Here is a 21,749-nt window from a genome sequence, read left to right as displayed (position 1 = left end):
TTAAAGATTTGATTTTGTACTGGGGTATAGCCAATAACGTTGTCACAGTGTTGTGACAGTTTCAGATGAACAGCAAAGGAACTCAGTCATACATGTATCCATTTTCCCCCAAACTCCTCTCCCATAAATCACCATAACCGGACAGTGATTCAGGTAAAAATAATGTCATCATTTCAATAGCTAAAAAAAAAAATCTCTAAATAGAATGTAACCTCCTTTTATATCAGGCAAATGATAAATCATAAGACAGCACTTTCTCCTTAATACATTAAGTACTAAGTATTATGGTAAAGACAATATTAGAAATAGTTCACCGTTAGCTTACGTTATCAGCAAAACCTAGTGCAGAGAAAAGTGTGCTGCATAGATTAATGATAAATTAGATCTGAAGTATTCAAGAAGTCCTGAGTTCATGGGCTGCAAACAGAGTTGGGGGTCACAGAGCAACAGGCAAGTTGTGCAGGGCATCAAGCATAGCTGGCCCCTTTGTGCCCATCTCAGAAGACAAATTAATCTAACATATCTACTCTGGCTAATGCCCTATGTCTTTTAGCAGGAGACTTCTGGAATACTGATTTATACCTAGAAAATATTTTGGAAATTCCCTGATTATTCTGGCTTGAGAATATCACACATTTGCCAACAAATGTTAAATGTAAACAATGAAGCCTTCTGCTGTTACAGCCTTAATAAATTGATAAATTCATAAAGACATGTATTTATATAGAAAGTAAGAAAATATTTAAATGGTTTGACATCACTCTCTGCTTGGTTTGCACTCTTATTTTGTTTAGGGAACACTTTCCTTACACCAAGTAAAAGGCCAAACTTGGCACAATCAAATGTTTTCAAATAGTTATACCAACTTCTTGAGAAATTCAATCATGTGCTGACATGCTCCAGAAACAAGACCTGCCTCCCAGTGTAACCTACCTCCCAAGGTAACCCAATGAATGTACACTGGTGGTTAATGTGGGCCTAGAGGAGCTGTGGTTGAATTCAAGCCTCAGTTTGTACAGGACTCAAGTCCTAGCTGCAGGCATGGCATGTGTGCTCAGCTCTGGATTGTAGCCTGCCAGGCTTCTCTGTCCATGGGATTTTCCAGGCCAGAATATTGGGGTGGGTTGTCATTTCCTACCCCAAGTGATCTTCTCAACCCAGGAATCAAACCCACGCCTTCAGCATCTCCTGCATTGGCAGGCAGGTTCTTTACCACTGCACCACCTGGGAAGCCCCACTAGCTACGGGACCTGGACCACACTGAAACCTCCCACATCTCCATCTCTTCACTGGGAGGCCAGGATGGAATAAAGACTTGGCATGAACAGAAATTAACTGTGAGAGCAAATATCTCAGTCACAAGGGGCGAAATACATGACAATGGGCTGCTACTGTCCACTGAATCAAAGGGAAGCTTCATTTGTTTTGTTATTGCTGCTTTATTTTGTTAGTTTGCTTTATCTTTGCTGGGAAAGGAGTTAGCTTAGGTGACCTCTAAGGTAGATTCTGAACACTTGGCAGGTCCAGGAATTACACTAGTACTTGCTATTGTTGCTGTATTGCTTCGTAGGCCCTGTTGTCATGGAGAAAGCACCTGGTTTAAGTGTAAGTATGCTTACGGCATCCTTCTCAAAGTGTGAAAGGAAGAGAAATCTGAGTCTAGGAGCAGTCAGATGAGACTTTAAGGAGAGAGCCAGTGAAATAGGTTGTGAGGTGGGATTATTGATACTACAAAGAGCCTGGTAGGCATGAGGAATATTTAGGATGCTATGGAACTCAAACCTCAGGAGCCCAGGAATTCCTTCTGCAGGAACAAAGCAGCTTCCTCTCAGTTCTCCTCCCTCCCTTTCCCTCTCCTCACTCTCTCTTTCCTTCCAGGCCTTTCTTCCTTCTTTTTTAGCTTCAGAGTCTGCTATTTCTACCCCTTTCTCCTCCCCCATGCTAAACCCACCACAATTTCCGGTCCCATCACAGCAAAGTGGGTTGCAGCCCCAAATAAAGAAAGAAGGAAAAGGAGAAAGGAAATCTGTGGGAGGCAGTAAATCTCAGTGGTGATGAGCCTAGACTCTGAGAGCCACTGTGCTCTGGCTTCTCCACCAAGCTGTGCAACTTTGAGCTTTCTAAGTTTCATTTTCCTGACGTGTGATATGTAGACACGAGCAGTGTCCACTGCCAATGACGCTGTGAGAATGATAATGCATGAGATGAACACAACTCAGTGCTGGACTCAAAGTGAATACTCACAAGTGGTAAACATTATTGCAAAGAATTATCGATAATAATAGCAGGTGGCACTGAAATTTGAGACCAGGAACCGTTTTAATTAAAATAGAATTGATGCCCAGGTGCCTTCAAAAAAGAGATCAGCATATTTAACTTAAAAGCAAAACCAACTCCTGATGAGAAACATGAAGATCTCTCTCTTTCTTCCTTTCCTCCCCACTCCCTACTTAGGCACCCGCCACTCCTACTGCAGAAGGTAATACAGTCAAACTGTGAAAACAAGTTATCTCAGAGGGAAGGGTGCTGGGGAGGCAGATACCTCAGCTTTGGGAAAAAGTAATCATGTAAGAGAAAGGGATGTGACTTTTTTTTTTTTTTCCCCCAGGAGACTCAGAGCCTCACAATTCTGACCACTGAGGCTCTGGGAGACTGAGTGTCTCAATCCCCTGAAGTGAGTTCAAGCCAGGTAAGGAGAGAACAGGTCATGCTGCTCACCACAGTGAGAGCAGTCCTGCTTCACGAGACTAGGGCTTTGCTATTCTGCACAGAATTAACTAGGCTTGTGAAAAAAATATATTCAGTAAATAGGCACTTATTTCTCATGTAGCAAATGCCACAGAATCCATTCAAGTTTACTCTCGTCAAAGAAGAGAAATGAAACAATCCTCTAGATAATTCACCCCTTGAAGACACTTGAGATTATGCAGGTCTAATACAGGGGGTGTGGCTGCCTGCCCTCCTCCTAACGTTTCGGCTATATCTGTTTTACAAAGGAAAAAGCACTGGTAAGTTTCCTGATTCTGGGGAATATAGTACTTTCTTAAATGGTGTTTCTCAAAATTGCCTAATTTTGACACAAGCTGCAATTTATTTTCATGAAATATCACAGTGGAAACCATGATCAGCATGGTTTATAAAGCATATTTATATTGATTTATACATAAAGCATTACCTTCCTATTTTCTGTAAGGTTTTCTCTTCTGCACAGCCTGGTTTTATGAATAGTTTATGACAGTAAAGACAAGCTATCTAAAATGCTTCCCATGTGAGTTTTATTTCAATCAAATCTGGATTAATGGATTGTATACATTTGAAACAACCCCAATAGGAAAAAGATAAGAAGTGATCCATATAAATACCTTGATAATATAAATCTATTTTGGTTATTAAAACTATAATACATATAAAAATAAGGAAAGTTGCTAATATATCAAATAACTAAAAGATTAGATACTTTGACTTTCAGAGCTATATAGGACCTCAACACAATGATATCATGTTGGCCAAGAGCATACCTGGCACCCATATCTTGGCTCTGTAACCATTCTCAACTACAATGAACCAGGGTCCCCTGTAAAAATGGCTTGTTCTAGTTCTGAGGAAAAAAGACTACAATATGGGCCTGGGAAATCATTTTACCAGAAAGCAAGGTATTGCTTATTAAAGACTCATAGTATCTTATAAAAAGGAGACAGCTTGAAAATGCTCCCATTTCCTGAAAACAGTATTCATCTAGAATAATGAACACTAATAACATCCCAGTAAATTTAGTGGATTTTAAAGAAAAAGAAAGTCCTTTATGCATCTAAAAAACATGAAACTTAGATTATCTTTTTTTTTTTTTGGACAGCAACACTTTATACCTGAAGAAAATGGAATAAAGTGTTTAAGATAGTCAAGGGAAGAAAATATATATACAGGGCAAAACTGACTTGTATAAAAAGCACATATTGTTATCAATACACAAGCACTCAGGGAATAGTATTCCCACGAGCAGTTCTTGAAGAATCTACTGGAGACCTTCAAACAACCAAAAAGATCAGAGACGTGGATACAAGGACTGGTGGTGAGTGTGAAATATTTGAAGAACCAAGACTGAAGGGAGAGAGTATCGTATGCGGATTTTATGTGCACCATTGGTGTAGCTGTACAAAAATAAAAACAGGGAGATAATAGAGAGATCATATAAAAAAACTGACTCAGGAAATGATTGGCACCTAAATGGAGCCCTGTTTACCTTGATGCAGTAGAAAGGATCAAAAGAAACCTTAGAAGGATTGCTAAGGAAGGTATTGTTTACCGCTTCTCGATCAAGAGCATCCTGGAAGTCTTTAAGCCGTCTTTCCTCATATTGTTTTTCTCTGAAAATTCTGTTTTGCCATAAAACTTCCTTTTCGTGCCTGACGTGCATGAGCTGCACAGCGATCCTGCGTTCCTGCTGGGACTGTCGCATCAGCCGGTTGATCAGCTGCTCCTCCCGATAAGCCTCCTGGAAACACCATTGCAAGAGCCAGTCATTTGTCAAGGCCATGTCCACTTTTGCTGAGCTGAGAAGCTTACACATACATCATGTGTAAAAGGCATAGTGTTCACCTGCATCAGTTTTTGCCATTTGATTTCAAGTCAAACATGGCAAAAAATTCAAGCTATAAAAATGAAAATTTCCACCAAAGGTTGTATAACCAGAAGCATATGGCCTTGCAACTCAGTCATCTTAAATGAATGATTACTTCCTTTAAAATCTGATCAAAAATAATTTAGGTAATTGTTTTCAAGGTTTTATAAACAAAGAGTAACTCTCAAATTATAAGTATGTTTTCAGAAACTTGGAATTGTGCTGTATGCACTCAATATAAATACTAGTGGTAAAAACAAATGCAGATATTGTCTGGCTGAGAATGGCAGATCTGATAAGTTCCTGGCAGGGCCATCTCAATTTCTATGTGCTAGGATGGGGAGACTGGAGAAGAGGCTAAGAGGAAATGACCTACAGTTTACCTTAGAAAATTCGAGAGTGGTTGTAACATGAGAGAGAAACTAGATGCACTCGTCCCTTGGCTATCTTAAGAGAAAGAAGGGGAACAAGCATTAACAGTGGAATAAGCATTAAACTGGCAATCGGAGGCCCTGGCCATTGTAGCTCCACCTCTACCACTGATTGGCTGTGTGGCCTTGGGCAAGTAACCTGGATTTTCAGGGATTATTTCTTGACAGGTGAAATGAGGGGTTTGGGTAGAAGATGGTGTCCAAGGCATCTTTAAGTTCTCCCAGTCTGTCTAAACAGAGACACCATGTGGAAGGAGGAGGTAATTAAACTTCTCCGGGGGAAGACTTGGAAGAACGTCTACATGTTGGAGTTGTCTATTTAACACTAGATGGTAAAGAATCTGCCTGTAAAGCAGGAGACCTGGGCTCAATCCCTGGGTTAGGAAGATTCCTCTGGAGAAGGGAATGGCAACCCACTCCAGTATTCTTGTCTGGAGAATTCCATGGACAGAGGAGCCTGGTGGGTGCAATCCATGGGATTACAGAGTCAGACGCAACTGAGCCACTAACTCTTTCACTTTCAATCCAGTTGTTTAGCAATAAAATTGAGCATCACTAACAATACTGTTTCAGATTAAGGGAGAAATGCTATATATATTTTCAGAATCAAGATACAAACAACAACACTCTATGGAAAGCAGCAAAACTTGAACTTGGGAACTATATAAAAATGTAGATTAAATAAAAGTTCAATTGAAAATAAACATAAAAATTTTTTTCTATTAGTAACATATCAAATAAAAAATAAAGTCATGAACAACTTTGAAACCTGTTTCATCTAGTTATAACATTCTAGAAGTTTTAACATTAATCATTTGTTGCCTGTGTTGCCAGTGGAGGTGAGGCAGAATGTAAAAATGACCATAGGTTCTTCAGCTTTCTTCATCCACAGCCTTGCAGTGGATGCAAGCCTTGCAGATATTCCCATCAAAAAGTAGAATCTATTTCTCCACTTCTTAAATGGGTAGGGCGTGGCCTCTGACTTGAACTGGCCAATGGGACATTAGTGAACACAAAATAAAATGAAACAAAACACTTGGGGTCTGAATGAATTCTCCTGTGAGAATTAATTCTCCTCTGTCACTGTTACCACATTTTTTGCTTAGTTAGAAAATGAGAAACCATAGATGGAGAGATACCAACCTTCTCAGTTGGAACTGAAGAAACTCTCCCAAGTCAGCCAGCCTCAGCCAGCCTCTGAGACAGGACAGGTAAGACCAGCAGAAGGCACACAGCTGATCCCTGCCCAAGTTACCTACCACATTTGAGGGTGGTTTGTGATAGCACAGTCATAGCCATATTTATTAAAAGTACAGCCTTGATTTATTATTCCAAGTGAATTCTATACTTAATGTGGAATATATTTGGCTGTATTTATATGGCAAGGCAATTTGGTTGTTGAGATGAGAGCTGGTCATTCTGATCCTTATAAGAACTGAGCTGGTCAGATAGGTCTTGGCTATTGCTTAGATGACAACATATTGTGATTAAAAAAGAAAGGAAAATTACTGTTGAATGGCTGAGTCAATGTTACATATATAAAGCCTCAGTATGAAGAACCATCAACTGTATTAGGACTTGTACTAAAAAGTTGAGTGGAAAGGAAGATTTTTTTTGTTCCATTGTACAAGTAGTTCATGTTTTAGAAATAGACTTTTCCTCAAAATTTCATTAGAATGTGGGACACATTTTCTCACAGAAAGAATATATGTTATGCTTAGGTGTTCAGGGAAGCCTACAGAAGTCTGTTTAACCCATAATGTACATGAACTAGTCTACATCTGCAATGAATAAAACAGAAAATAACAGAAGTCACATTTCTCTTTTAACTATATATAATTATATTTGGGGAAGATTTATACAGATACACAATCCAAAACATGCTCAGTTTGATTGTCAAGACCTCTGCCTTTCCCATGAGTTGGAGCTAGGGGCTAACTCTGGTGCATATCATTGCTTTAATTCTCTAAATATGTTCAAGTAGCTCTCTTGGAGCATAGTGGCTTCACCAAACACAGAGAAACAGCAGCACAGAGATGGAGTTCCTTTAGTGGGAAATATTAGTCAGAGAACCAACTTTCTTCAGTGTCCCTTAGGTTGCTAGATCCCTGAACAGATCTCTAGCTAGAGACTGAAAAAATCGAAGCTGTGAACATTCTGGTAGAAAGTGAAGGAAGCCAGAAAGCATTTATTCACCCAGTTTTCTAAGTAACGCCTCTAAGTAACACTTTCTAAGTAAATGTCAGTCCTGAATTACAAGCAAAAAAGTAGAAAGAAAAAACCTAGCAGCCAATACACAGCTGTTTTATAATATAAATGAAAATGTGTTCAAAATCTCAGTGCTCGTTAATGAAATGTGAAATAGGTAGTTATTTTAAAATCTACTTTTTAATCATCTAATTTCCATAACCTGTAATTCATCTAATGAAAAGAGTGACTATCAAGCTGGCTGAGTAAAAATATTAATAAATGTGAATTCAAAGTAAGAAATTACCTTTCAGCACAAAGAGATGGCAGAGTTATTCTTTGAATTTTTCACTAAGAAAGGAGTGACTCTATCAGAGTGACTCTGATACTGGATAAGCAGTATTACTTCTTCATATGTATATGAAGCCTGGATTTCTCTTAAGTTAACAGAACACCACTGAGTAGACCAGATGTAATTAGGTGAATAAAAGAAGTGCCTTCAAATGGTCTTTCATATTTCAGACACACAGATTTGTCCTACTTACATTCACAGTCTGAATCACCTTGCTCCCCGTCTGTTCTTCCTACCATCTTCTGTATCATAGCTAATGACTCCTCCATGCACTTGGCTGCCCACGCCAGACACCTGGCTTCTCATCCCACTTTTCACTCCTCCATGTCTAATGAGTCAGTTATTCTCATTGATTTTACTTCTCAAATAACTCCTGAAGCCACTCCTTTCCATCACTACTGCCACTACCCTAAATGTAAACTGGAATAATTCCTTACCTGGATTACATAAACAGCTATAACTTGGTCATCCCTCCTGCCATCTATTTTTAAAAGTGAAGCCAGACTGACCTTCCTAAATGTCAGTCTGGCCTTGTCACTCTTGTTCCCCTTTGCACTCAGGATAAAGTATCCTATTTCCCTCTTTACAGCTTATAAGGCCTCTGATGGCTTGGCCTCTGGGGACTCTCCTGCCAGATAACATTTAATTTGCTAAAAGCCCTGAGCCATCCATGCAATATTCTCTCTGAAGACACACTTTACCTTCCACTATCTCTACCTCTGCTGGAAACTAACTCCTCACACTATACCCAGAACCACCACCATCTTCAATTGTCTAACTTCAACCCTCCCTCATGCTTCTGTGCTCTCCTACTCTAGAAAAAGTCTCTGTGGCAGGACAGAGCTGGACTTCCCTCTCCTCACTTTCATTGCACCTCCACACTCCAATGTTACAGATCTCCCTCAAACAGCAAGCTCTGTGAGAGTAGGTTTCTTGTTATTCTTGTTCACTGTTGTATCCTAGGCCTAGGACAAGTTGCCAGAGCACAGAAGAGATCCAGTAAATATGTGTTCAATGTAAGAGTTGATCAGTGATTCTCAATCCATAGCTGAATCAAATCACCTAGTTCAGTTCAGTTCAGTTGCTCAGTTGTGTCCGACTCTTTGCGACCCCATGAATCGCAGCACACCAGGCCTCCCTGTCCATCACCAATTCCCGGAGTTCACTCAAACTCGTGTCCACAGAGTCAGTGATGCCATCCAGCCATCTCATCCTCGGTCGTCCCCTTCTCCTCCTGCCCCCAATCCCTCCCAGCATCAAAGTCTTTTCCAATGAGTCAACTCTTCACATGAGATAGACAAAGTACTGGAGTTTCAGCTTTAGCATCATTGCTTCCAAAGAAATCCCAGGGTTGATCTCCTTCAGAATGGACTTGTTGGATCTCCTTGCAGTCCAAGGGACTCTCAAGAGTCTTCTCCAATACCACAGTTCAAAAGCATCAATTCTTTGGCACTCAGCCTTCTTCACAGTACAACTCTCACATCCATACATGACCACAGGAAAAACCATAGCCTTGACTAGATGGACCTTAGTCAGCAAAGTAATGTCTCTGCTTTTGAATATGCTATCTAGGTTGGTCATAACTTTTCTTCCAAGGAGTAAGCATCTTTTAATTTCATGGCTGCAGTCACCATCTGCAGTGATTTTGGAGCCCAAAAAAATAAAATCTGACACTGTTTCCACTGTTTCCCCATCTATTTCCCATGAAGTGATGGGACCAGGTGCCATGATCTTCGTTTTCTGAATGTTGAGCTTTAAGCCAACTTTTTCACTCTCCACTTTCACTTTCATCAAGAGGCTTTTTAGTTCCTCTTCACTTTCTGCCACAAGGGTGGTGTCATCTGCATATCTGAGGTTACTGATATTTCTCCCGGCAATCTTGATTCCAGCTTGTGCTTCTTCCAGCCTGACATTTTGCATGATGTAGTATGCATATAAGTTTCATAAGCAGGGTGACAATATACAGCCTTGACGTACTCCTTTTCCTATTTGGAACCAGTCTGTTGTTCCATGTCCAGTTCTACCTGTTGTTTCCTGACCTGCATATAGGTTTCTCAAGAGGAAGGTCAGGTTATCTGGTATTTCCTTCTCTTGAAGAATTGTCCACTGTTTATTGTGATCCACACAGTCAAAGGCTTTGGCATAGTCAATAAAGCAGAAATAGATGTTTTTCTGGAACTCTCTTGCTTTTTCCATGATCCAGTGGATGTTGGCAATTTGATCTCTGGTTCCTCTGCCTCTTCTAAAACCAGCTTGAACATCTGGAAGTTCACGGTTCAAGTATTGCTGAAGCCTGGCTTGGAGAATTTTGAACATTACTTTACTAGCATGTGAGATTAGTAGAATTGTGTGGTAGTTTGAGCATTCTTTGGCATTGCCTTTCTTTGGGATTGGCATGAAAACTGACCTTTTCCAGTCCTGTGGCCATTGCTGAGTTTTCCAAATTTGCTGGCATATTGAGTGCAGCACTTTCACAGCATCATCTTTCAGGATTTGAAATAGCTCAACCGGAATTCCATCACCTCCACTAGCTTTGTTCGTAGTGATGAAGAAGATATAAACAAATGAAAAAGGTGCTCATGGATTTGAAGAACTAATAACGTTGAAATGTCCATAATACCTAAAGTGATCTACACATACAATGCAATTCCTAACCAAATTCCAATGGCATTTTTCACAGAAATACAAAAACAATCTTAACATTCATTTGGAGCCAGAAAAGACTCTAAAGAGCCAAACCAGTCTTGAGTAAGAAGAATATCAAGCTTCCTGATTTCAAAATAAATTACAAAGCTTCAGTACTCAAAACAGTATGGTACTGAAATAAACACAGAACTATATAAAAATGGAATAGAATAAAGAGCCCGGAAATAAATCCACAGTCAATTGCCTTTCAGTAAGGGTGCCAAGGATACACAATGGAGGAAGGATGTCTTTATAACACATGGTTCTGGGAAAACTGGATATCCACATGCAATAGAATGGTACTATACCCTCATTTCATACCATGTATAAACATCAATTCAAAATGGATTAGAGACTTACACATAAGATCAAAAACTATAAAACTAACAGAAGCAAATATAGGGAAAAACACATCCTGACATTGGTCTAGGCAATTAATTTTTTAATCTGACCCTAAAAGCACAGGCAACAAAAATAAAAATAGATACATGGATTTGGATCTAAAAAAAAAAAAAAAACTTTGCACAGCAAAGTAGACAATTAAAAGAGTAGTGAAGGGGCAACCTACAAGATAGGGGAGATTACTATTTGCAAACCATACATGTTGGCTAATATCCAAAATATACAAGGAACTCAAACAACTCGCTAGCCAGAAACCAAATGGCCAGATTTGAAAATGGTCAAAGGACCTGAAAAGACATTTCTCAAAAGAAGACAAACAAATGGCCAACAGGTATACGGAAAGGTGATCAACATTCCTAATCATCAGAAAATGCAAATCAAAACCATCTGTTAGAATAAGTTCAGTTTAGTTGCCAGGTCGTGTCTAACTCTTTTCGACCCATAGGACTGCAGCACACCAGGCTTCCCTGTCCATCACCAATGCCTGGAACTTTCTCAAATTCATGTCCATCGACTCAGTGATGCCATCCAACCATCTCATCCTCTGTCATCCCCCTCTCTTCCTGCCTTCAATCTTTCCCAGCATCAGGGTCTTTTATAAGGAGTCAGTTCTTCACATCAGATGACCAAAGTACTGGAGTTTCAGCTTTGCATCAGTCCTTCCAATGAATATTCAGGACTGATTTCCTTTAGGATGGACTAGTTGGATCTCCTTGCAGTCCAAGGGACTCTCAAGAGTCTTCTCCAACACCACAGTTCAAAAGCATCAATTCTTCCACGCTCTGCATTTTACATAGTCCAAATCTCACATCCATATATGACTACTGGAAAAACCACAGCTTTGACCAGACAGACCTCTGGGAGTAAAGTAATGTCTCTGCTTTTTCCTATGCTATCTATATTTATCATAGCTTTTCTTCCAAGGAGCAAGGGTCTTTTAATTTCATGGCTGTAGTCACCATCTGCAGTGATCTTCAGTTCAGTACAGTTCAGTTGCTCAGTCGTCCCTGACTCTTTGTGACCCCATGAATCACAGCACACCAGGCCTCCATGTCCATCACCAACTTCCGGAGTTCACTCAAACTCATGTCCATAGAGTTGGTGATGTCATCCAGCCATCTCATCTTCTGTCATCCCCTTCTCTTCCTGCCCCCAACCGCTCCCAGCATCAGGGTCTTTTCCAATGAGTCAACTCTTCGCATGAGGTGGCCAAAGTATTGGAGTTTCAGCTTCAACATCAGTCCTTCCAATGAACACCCAGGACTGATCTCCTTTAGGATGCACTGGTTGGATTTCCTTGCACTCCAAGGGACTCTCAAGAGTCTTCTCCAACACCACAATTCAAAAGCATCAATTTTTGGCACTCAGCTTTCTTCACAGTACAACTCTCACATCCATACATGACCACTGGAAAAACCATAGCCTTGACTAGATGGAACTTGTTGGCAAACTAATGTCTCTGCTTTTTAATATGATGTCTAGGTTGGTCATAACTTTCCTTCCAAGGAGTAAGCATCTTTTAATTTCATGGCTGCAGTCACCATCTGCAGTGATTTTGGAGCCCCAAAATATAAAGTCTGACACTGTTTCCCCATCTATTTCCCATGAAGTGATGGGACCAGATGCCATGATCTTTGTTTTATGAATGTTGAGCTTTAAGCCAACTTTTTCACTCTCCTCTTTCACTTTCATCAAGAGGCTTTTTAGTTCCTCTTCACTTTCTGCCATAAGGGTGGTGTCATCTGCATATCTGAGGTTATTGATATTTCTCCCGGCAATCTTGATTCCAGCTTGTGCTTCTTCCAGCCCAGCGTTTCTCCTGATGTACTCTGCATAGAAATTAAATAAGCAGTCTGACAATATACAGCCTTGACGTACTCCTTTTCCTATTTGGAATCAGTCTGCTGTTCCATGTCCAGTTCTAACTGTTGCTTCCTGACCTGCGTATAGGTTTCTCAAGAGGCAGGTCATGTGGTCTGGTATTTCCATCTCTTTCATAATTTTCCACAGTTTATTGTGATCCACACAGTCAAAGGCTTTGGCATAGTCAATAAAGAAGAAATAGATGTTTTTCTGGAACTCTCTTGCTTTTTCCATGATCCAGCGGATATTTGCAATTTGATCTCTGGTTCCTCTGCCTTTTCTAAAACCAGCTTGAACATCTGGAAGTTCACGGTTCACGTATTGCTGAAGCCCGGCTTGGAGAATTCTGAGCATTACTTTACTAGTGTGTCAGATGAGTGGAATTGTGCAGTAGTTTGAGCATTCTTTGGCATTGCCTTTCTTTGGGATTGGAATGAAAACTGACCTTTTCCAGTCCTGTGGCCACTGTTGAGTTTTCCAAATTTGCTGGCATATTGAGTTCAGCACTTTCACAGCATCATCTTTCAGGATTTGAAATAGCTCAACTGGAATGCCATCATTTCCACCAGCTTTGTTTGTGGTCATGTTTCCTAAGGCCCACTTGACTTCGCATTCCAGAATGTCTGGCTCTAGGTGAGTGATCACACCATAGTGGTTATCTGGGTCATGAAGATCTTTTTTGTATAGTTCTTCTGTGTATTCTTGCCACCTCTTCCTAATATCTTCTGCTTTTGTTAGGTCCATACCATTTCTGTCCAATTGTACTGTGCCCATCTTTGCATGAAACGTTCCCTTGGTATCTCTAATTTTCTTGAAGGGATCTTTAGTCTTTCCCATTCTATTGTTTTCCTCTCTTTCTTTGCATTGATCATTTAGGAAGGCTTTCCTTATGTCTCCTTTCTATTCTTTGGAACTCTGCATTCAAATGGATATATCTTTCCTTTCCTCCTTTGCCTTTAGCTTCTCTTCTTTTCTCAGCTATTTGTAATGCCTCCTCAAACAACTATTTTTCCTTTTTGCATTTCTTTTTCTTGGGGATGGTCTTGATCACTGCCTCCTGTACAATGCCATGAACCTCTGTCCATAGTTCTTCAGGCACTCTATAAGATCTAATCCTTTGAATCTATTTGTCACTTCCACCGTATAATCATAACGGATTTGATAGGTAAGTAGGTGATACTTGAATGACCTAGTGATTTTCCCTACTTTCTTCAATATAAGTCTGAATTTGGCCATAAGGAGTTCATGATCTGAAGTACAGTCAGCTCCCGGCCTTGTTTTTGCTGACTGTATACAGCTTCTCCATTTTTGACTGCAAAGAATATAATCAATCTGATTTCGCTATTGAACATAGGGTGATGTTCATGTGTATAGTCTTCCCTTGTGTTGTTGGAAGAGGGTTGTTGAGCACTTTTGCCAAGTGCTTTCCCTTGGCAAAACTCTGTTAGCCTTTTCCCTGCTTCATTATGTACTCCAAGGCCAATTTGCCTGTTACTCCAGGTATCTCTTGACTTCCTACTTTGGAATTCCATTCCCCCGTGATGAAAAGGACATCTTTTTTGGGTGTTAGTTCTAGAAGGTCTTGTAGATCTTCATAGAATCATTCAGCTTCTTCTGGTTGAGGCATAGACTTGCATTACTGTGATGTTGAATGGTTTTCCTTGGAAACGAACAGAGATCATGCTGTCTATTTTGAGTTTGCAGCCAAGTACTGTATTTCGGACTCTTTTTTTGACTATGAGGGCTACTCCATTTCTTCTAAGGGATTCTTGCTCACAGTAGTAGATATAATGGTCATATGTATTAAATTCGCCCATTCCAGTCCGTTTGAGTTCACTAAATGTTGATGATCACTCTTGCCATCTCTTGCTTGAACACTTCTAATATATTTTGATTTATGGACCTAACATTCCAGGTTCCTATGCAATATTGTTCCTTACAGCATCAGACTTTACTTTCATCACCAGTCATATCCACAGTTGGGCATTGTTGCAAATTTCTGTTAGACTAGCTATTATCAAAAAACATAAAACAAAAATGAGATAACAAGTGTTGGCAAGGCAGTGATGAAAATGGAACCCTTGTAAACTGTTGGTGGGAATGTAAACTGGTACAGCCACTGTGGAAAATAGTATAGTGCTTCCTTTAAAAATTAAAAATAGAATTATCATATGACCCTGAAATCCTACTTCTGGGTATATATCCAATGGAAATGAAAGGAGATGAAATTAGTATCTCAAAGAGATGTTTGCAACCCTATGTTCACTGCAGCACTATTCACAATGACCATGATACAGAAACAATCTAAGTGTCCATTGGTGGATGAATGGACACTTAAGTGAGTATAGATATGCATGTCACATTTTCTTTATATATAAATATTATATATATATACACACATAAATATATATATATATATGTATATATTTATATCTAGAATGAGCTTTCCAGATGGTGCTAGTGGTAAAGAACCTCCCTGCCAATGCAGGAGGCATAAGAGATGTGGATTCAGTCCCTAGGTTGGGAAGATCCCCTGGAGGAGGACATGGCAACTCACTGTGGCTATGGTCCAGAGGGTCACAAAGAGTCAGACACGAATGAAGCGACCTAGTACACATGCATGCATATATAGAATATGATCAATCTTAAAAAAGAAGAAAATCTTATCATTTGTGATAATATGTTTAAACCTGGAGACCATTATGCCAAGAAAAATAAGCCAGACATAGAGAGACAAATATTACATAATCTTACTAAATGTGGAATCTAAAAAAGTTGAACTTACAAAAGTAGATCTTAAGTATTTTCACCAAACACACACACAAAAATGGTAACTTATTTTTTTGTTGTTGTTAAGGTGATGGGTGTGCTAACTAGTTTGATTATGGTAATCATTTCACAATGCATACATATATCAAAACATCAATTATATACTTTAAATATATACAATTTTTATTTGTCAATTATACCTCAGTAAACCTGGGACAAAAAGTTCTCTTCTCCCTCTAAAAGTAACAACAGATATACATAGTTGCCATAACTTTTAGATTCCTATTTTGTCAGCATTTTTTTACTGTGGTAAAATATATGCAATATAAAATTTACCATTTCAACCATTTTCAAGTGTACAGTTCAGTGTACAACTAAGTAAATTCACAATGTTGTATAAGCATCATCAGATTTTAGATTCTTTGGTAAGTGTTTGATGTAGTTTTTTTCCTGAGTGTATTTGCTGTCATGGTGTGAAGATGAAACGCTGATTCAGAGTAGCACATGATACACAGAGAAGATATACATAAGAGTGTATAAAAGACTATATTTTGTAAAAATTTCCAGCACTTTTATTTAATCAATAATGAAACATCTTACCTCTTGGGCTTCATGAGCTATTAACTGATCCATTAAGAGTCTCCGCCGTCTTTTCTCCCTTTGCTCTCGTGCAAAAGCATCTTCTTCAAGGCGTTTTTGGATTTTTTTAATGTAGTCATCATCTGAGTAAGTGTTTAACAAATCAGTGGTTGTCTGACCTGCTGTATCTAGAGAAGTCTCGGATGCACTAAAGGACAATAGTTTTTATTTAGATTTGAAAATACAACTCAATCACACACCACTACTTGTGACTATAGAGGAAGGCCTCAGGGGACGGCTCCCTTGGGTGCTCTGTTCATTTATTAATACAAGCATTAAAGCAGATATTAGAACTTCGGTGTTCTATTTAAAATATAACTTATAATGTTATTCAAAAGACAGGGAAACATTATTATGGTATTCAGGGATTAAACAGTCATCAATTCTCATATACACAGAAGTGTTTTTATGAAAGCATAGTTAATTCATGTTTAACAAAGTAATAATCACACATGTTCTTTCCTAATCTGAGTATATACAGTTTTATTAAATCAAAGATCAAACCCATTTACATAGTTGAATCAAAATTCTTAAATTATAATTAGTTCTACATAATAATCACATATTTATGGCACAGATCATATTTTATTATAGTTCATTATTTCTATATTTGCTGCTTCCAGCTGAACTCTGAGCACAGAAGTATACTATTTTACTTTTCTATGTACCTGTGCCTCACAGTACTGACATATAGATGATGTTTTCTAAATTTCAAATCATATGCTAAGAAGCACTACAAGTATAATACAATTTTAAAAAAATTACACATTGAAATTCTGGTTATTTTATCAGCAGGTGCTCAACCTTTGATTGTATTCTGTCAACTGAGAGTCATTCAGCAGAAATTGTGTAGCTAGCAAAGCTTCAGGAAGATCAAAGACAAATTTTAACTTTATTTACTAAGACTTAGTATAATTAATACTTATGAATATTAATTTATGAAATTAATATTAATTTATGAAAGTGTAGCATAACTTTTTTAGATCCTTCATCAAAATTATTATTATATTTTTACTTAAGTGTGATGTTTAAGGGTCTGCCTTACATTGAGCATGGGTTAACAGGTCTCCCTCAACATTGTGTTTGGCTGTTACCAATATACTTAAGATACTGATTCTCCTTTGTTCATTAATCAGTCTATCCAACCATACATACATACACCCATCTTCTGTCTTATGCCAATCAAGGCCTGAAGAAAGTTACATGATATTTTCCTGAATAAATATTCATTTTATGAGATGTGGGTTTCTTGAGAGCAATAATTATGTTTACTTTATATCTGTTTGCCAAGCCTCCATAAAGTTAGTAATTGTATGAGTGTGAATTATTAGTGATAGGAACCTTGGTCAAATTCATGTGTGTGTGTTAAAAAGCAGTTGTTAGAAGGAAACTAATGTAAATCTATGAATCCAAATGTCAAGTTACAGCAGCCAACAGCCTCAGAAAAGAAACAAAGAACAAAAGAGCAGGTGGCATTTACTATTTGTTTTAAAAAATAGAGTATATGTGGGGGAAAAGCAGCAACGGTGGTTGTTGCATTGCTCTCACTGAGCATTCATTTCATCCTTTCACAAAAGAAATGACAGACTTTGAAGTGACATCCATGAGAAAGTGTTTTGGGAGCAGGCTTTGAAACAGACAGCTGCAGAAATTGCTCCTTAGGTCACCCTAAAAGATGATTTTAGTGCTTTCTGCCATCAAGTAGTGTGAAATTTCTGGAAGAGTCCAGAACATGCTTGATTCTAAGCTAAGGATTCAGAATGAACTAAAGAAGTAGTGGTCAATAACAAGGATTAAGAAAGGCCATATTGTACCATAGCTTTTTTGTTTCTTTAAAAGTTTGCTCTAGGCCAGTGCTTCCCAGCATTTTTTTATCTGGGGGTCCATCAGAGGAAATGCCCTTTGTGAAGTGTACTGGAAGGGATTTGGAGTCACCGCTGGGGCTGCTCACAATCAGAGGTGACTGGTCCAGGGACTCCAGGGACCCCAGGCCCTATCCTTCTGCTTTGAGAAGTGAGCGTGTCCATATCTCATGGGCCCTGGTGGTAAATCTCTGGCAAGACCAAGTGGGGGTTTCTGCAGAGAAAGGACCTGAGATAGACACTGCTGTTTCCCTCCCTTTTCCTTCAAAGCAGAGCCCCAGTTTTATTCAGGGAAACAACATACTCAGATGAAGACTACAATTCCCAGTCTCCCATTCTGCTAGATTATGGCCACGTAACTGAATTCTGGCCAATAAGGTATATGCAGAATTGTTACGTGGGCATTCTGGGAAGGCTGGTGTAAAGAACTATTTTAGATTGGAGATACCCAATTTATGCCTGGGACTTTCCAGGTGGTGCTAGTGGTAAAGAACCCACCCGCCAATGCAAGAAACATATGAGATGTGAGTTCAATCCCTGGGTCAAAGATCCCCTGGAGGAGGACATGGCCACCCAATCCAGTATTCTTGCCTGGAGAATCCCATGGACAGAGAAGCCTGGCAGGGTGCAGTACATGAGGTTGCAAAGAGTGGACATGACTGAAGCAAATTAGCACGCACTTTTTGCCTATCCTCCTTCTTGATATGGAACATGGACCAAATGGCCAGGGGCCTAGAAGCTATCTTACATTGTGAATTAAAGACAAAAGCCACATTTCAGGACAGTGGAACGAAAGGAAAGATTCAGTCCTTGATAACCTTGGGGGAACAACACATACCCTTGGCTGCTTACATTCTAATTTCTGTTACAAGAGAGAGAATGCTGCTGCTGCTGCTGCTGCTAAGTCCCTTCAGTCGTGTCCGACTCTGTGCGACCCCACAGACAGCAGCCCACTAGGCTCCCCCATCCCTGGGATTCTCCAGGCAAGAACACTGGAGTGGGTTGCCATTTCCTTCTCCAATGCATGAAAGTGAAAAGTGAAAGTGAAGTCACTCAGTTGTGGCCGACTCTTAGTGACCCCATGGACTGCAGGCCACCAGGCTCCTCTGTCCATGGGATTTTCCAGAAATGAGTACTGGAGTGGGGTGCCATTGCCTTCTCCAGAGAGAATACACCCATCTAATTCAACCCCTCTGGTTTCCAGGTTTCAAAGCTGCCTTAGAGGTCTAAATTCAGAACAGGCTGGGAAAGCAGTGAAAATCAGAGTGAAAGTTTGTGCAGGTGTGATCTTTCAAATATTTAACCACTGACATGGTGATGACATTAATTAATCCAAATGAGGATGTTGGCATGCTTGGTATTAATCCTGGTTGTTAACTGTGTGGAAGTCAAGGGGTCCCAAGAAAGGAGTGGAAGGTAGAGCTACAGAGAATGCCATTCACTAAAAGTTTTTCAATATTTTAAGATGGTCATTTTGGTAGACACCATCCGTTTGTCACTCCAGAGCATGAGACTGGTGAGATGAGTGAAAGAGTTGAAAGAAATGGAGTGATTTCATGGGCCAAGGTTAGGGAGGGTGTGCTGGGGTTCAGACGGCAGCTGCAGGGGAGAGTGGGTTTGGGCTGTGGTTATTTTAGGAGTCAGGGAAGCACAGATAAACATGAGCAGGGCTTAGTATAGGGCATCAGGAGTTTCTGCAGAAGGAAGGAGGGAAGGCAGTTAACACATACATTCTTCATTCTGCTTCATTTTCATTCACACCTGACTTCCTCACCATTTCTTCTTTCAGCCTAATCTTATTCCACTTCATTTGACTCTATTCCCTTTTTTCAGAAATATTAATATGGAACTGAAGTATATAATTAGTGCCTATTTTTCTTCCTTAATATTTATTTCCTATTCTATAAAATGTAAATGAGTAGACTTTGGATAGTTTCCATGAAAAAATGCAGAATTTAAGCTGCTTCTATATGTGCAGTCCCTCATTAGTTGTTTTTTGTGAGTCAGTGACCCCTGATAGGAAACAAAAGGGGAGAAGATCTTTATCTTTAGGCAAAAGAAGCCCATTAACCAGGAGCTCTCTGTAAAGAACCCACTGAAACTCTTAGTGATATTTTGTCAACACTCATTCAGCAGTTCTTTATTGCTGGTCCCTGTGCTAAATGCTGAGGATGCAAGGTGAGAGCAACTAGAGTCTAATAAAGGCAGTACAGTAAAAAATGTAAATGAATAATAACTTGATAGCCTCTTGCCTTCTTGATATTTACAAAATTGTTAATGAACAACTAATCTGAATTTTATCTCATTTATCTTCCTTAATATACTCTCTCAATGAAGACTCTACAAAGTGAAAACATCCTTGGAATAGCTACGTCAGGTAAACTGTTTCTAAATATTCAAAAGTTAAAGTAAAATGAACTTTTTTAAAGAAAATCAAATTTTTGATTATTAAAATAATTTTATCTCACCTTTCTTTTTCCTGGAGATCCTTTTTTATTAATGCTTCAAACTTCTTAATTTCATTGGCCACATCCTTTAAAGAAAATTCATCAATTTTTTACCTCTAAATATATTGAAACTTTTTCATTTATCACTTTCATTCAAATTTATAAAAGTGATATGTACTAATAATTCAAGCTAGTTAGGATTTCTAAATATTCTAGAATATTATTCTATTCTATTTTGTTACTTTTAGTGTAGGCTAAAGGTACCTAAAAGAAGGTGAAAATTGCCTAATATGAATTATTCAGTTCACAATTCTAGCTCTGACAGTACATCAAAAGGCATTTAATAAGAAAAAAGATTATCAAAAAGTTAGGATGTGCATTTTTAATTACAATTATTTTAAATGAGAATAATTCCAGGAGTTGGTGATGGACAGGAAGGCCTGGCATGCTGCGGTCACGAGGTCGCAAAGAGTCCTGATATGATTGAGTGACTGAACTGAACTGAAGCATTTTTTGGATATAAATATTTCTTCAAAAATTATCTTGGGTGTTTTAAACACTTCTTGTGTACTCCTATATGCACTATGAATTTGCTGTTGGAAAATTAATTTTAGCTGATCTGCCTACTGCAAATCCTTTTTCATAAACTTTAATCAAGTCAAGGAAACATAAGAAATATTTTTATTAAAATGGGGTCAGAAAAAAGCCTCTGTGGGTAATATTTTTAGACTCTAACTATAGGATTTTAATATTAAAAATTAAATGTGTTAAAATAAAATACAATGATTTAGACATCAGAGTGACCTGCCAATCTTTGCTTTATCAGCATTGTGAACTTGGGTAAAACATGCCAGTTTTCTGAGCCTCAGTTTCCTTATCCAAAAAATGGGGAAAGCAATACCCTACTTAGAGAGTTGTTTACAAATTCAAGACAATGTGAAGTGCCCAGCCCACAGCCTGACATGTAGCAGATGATGAATAAATGGTAGCTATTTTCTTAAGTTAAAGGGGAGAATATCACTAACAATCATTATAGCAGCATGAAGTATAGATTCCAGGAATTAGTATCAAAATATACAGATAGTACTGCTCCCCTATGATATATAATGAGATTGTATCCTATATGGATGACTGATAATTGTAAGTAATAAAATATTTATCAATAGTATATATTAAATCTAAATATAATGAGAGCAAGCAAATTGCTTAACATTTTTAGGACTCATAGAAAGACAGTGCAACATGGGAAGGAAGTATCCGGGAAAAGCAAATAGTAGTAATGGCACATACATGGTATTTTGGGTACCTAGACTGGCCCCTGTTGTATGCATGGGTGTCATGACCCATCACAACAGCACCCACTCTGGCACAGTTTGCTAGTGATCACAGAATCCACCACACAAGAGTCCACACAGGTATTTTCATTTAACAGCAGTTTGTCACCCATATCCTAAAGCTATATTCTCTGTTTCTAAACAGTTTAAATAATGGAAT

The 21,749-nt window shown here is 38.8% G+C and overlaps 1 protein-coding gene across 8 annotated transcripts in view; it reads right to left on the bottom strand.

Annotated features, from left to right (window-relative positions):
* SPEF2 (sperm flagellar 2) overlaps window positions 1-21,749 on the bottom strand; it is a 196,945-nt gene that overhangs the window by 153,778 nt on the left and 21,418 nt on the right. For all 8 annotated transcript variants that reach the window (XR_005724763.1, XR_005724762.1, XR_005724765.1 and 5 more), the window contains 3 exons: window positions 20,277-20,341; window positions 15,908-16,094; window positions 4,304-4,492 (listed from right to left, as the gene is read on the bottom strand). Coding sequence is in view for 3 of the 8 variants with exons in the window: in XM_040262317.1 (XP_040118251.1) it covers window positions 4,304-4,492; window positions 15,908-16,094; window positions 20,277-20,341 (441 nt within the window). In the remaining 5 variants the exon portion in view is untranslated. The remainder of the gene's footprint in view (window positions 1-4,303; window positions 4,493-15,907; window positions 16,095-20,276; window positions 20,342-21,749) is intronic.

This window comes from Oryx dammah, unplaced genomic scaffold (genome assembly GCF_014754425.2).
Source record: "Oryx dammah isolate SB20612 unplaced genomic scaffold, SCBI_Odam_1.1 HiC_scaffold_20, whole genome shotgun sequence".
Lineage (NCBI taxonomy): Eukaryota > Metazoa > Chordata > Mammalia > Artiodactyla > Bovidae > Oryx > Oryx dammah.
Note: the sequence above shows the minus strand (reverse complement) of the source record. Positions and strands in the feature narration are given on the sequence as shown.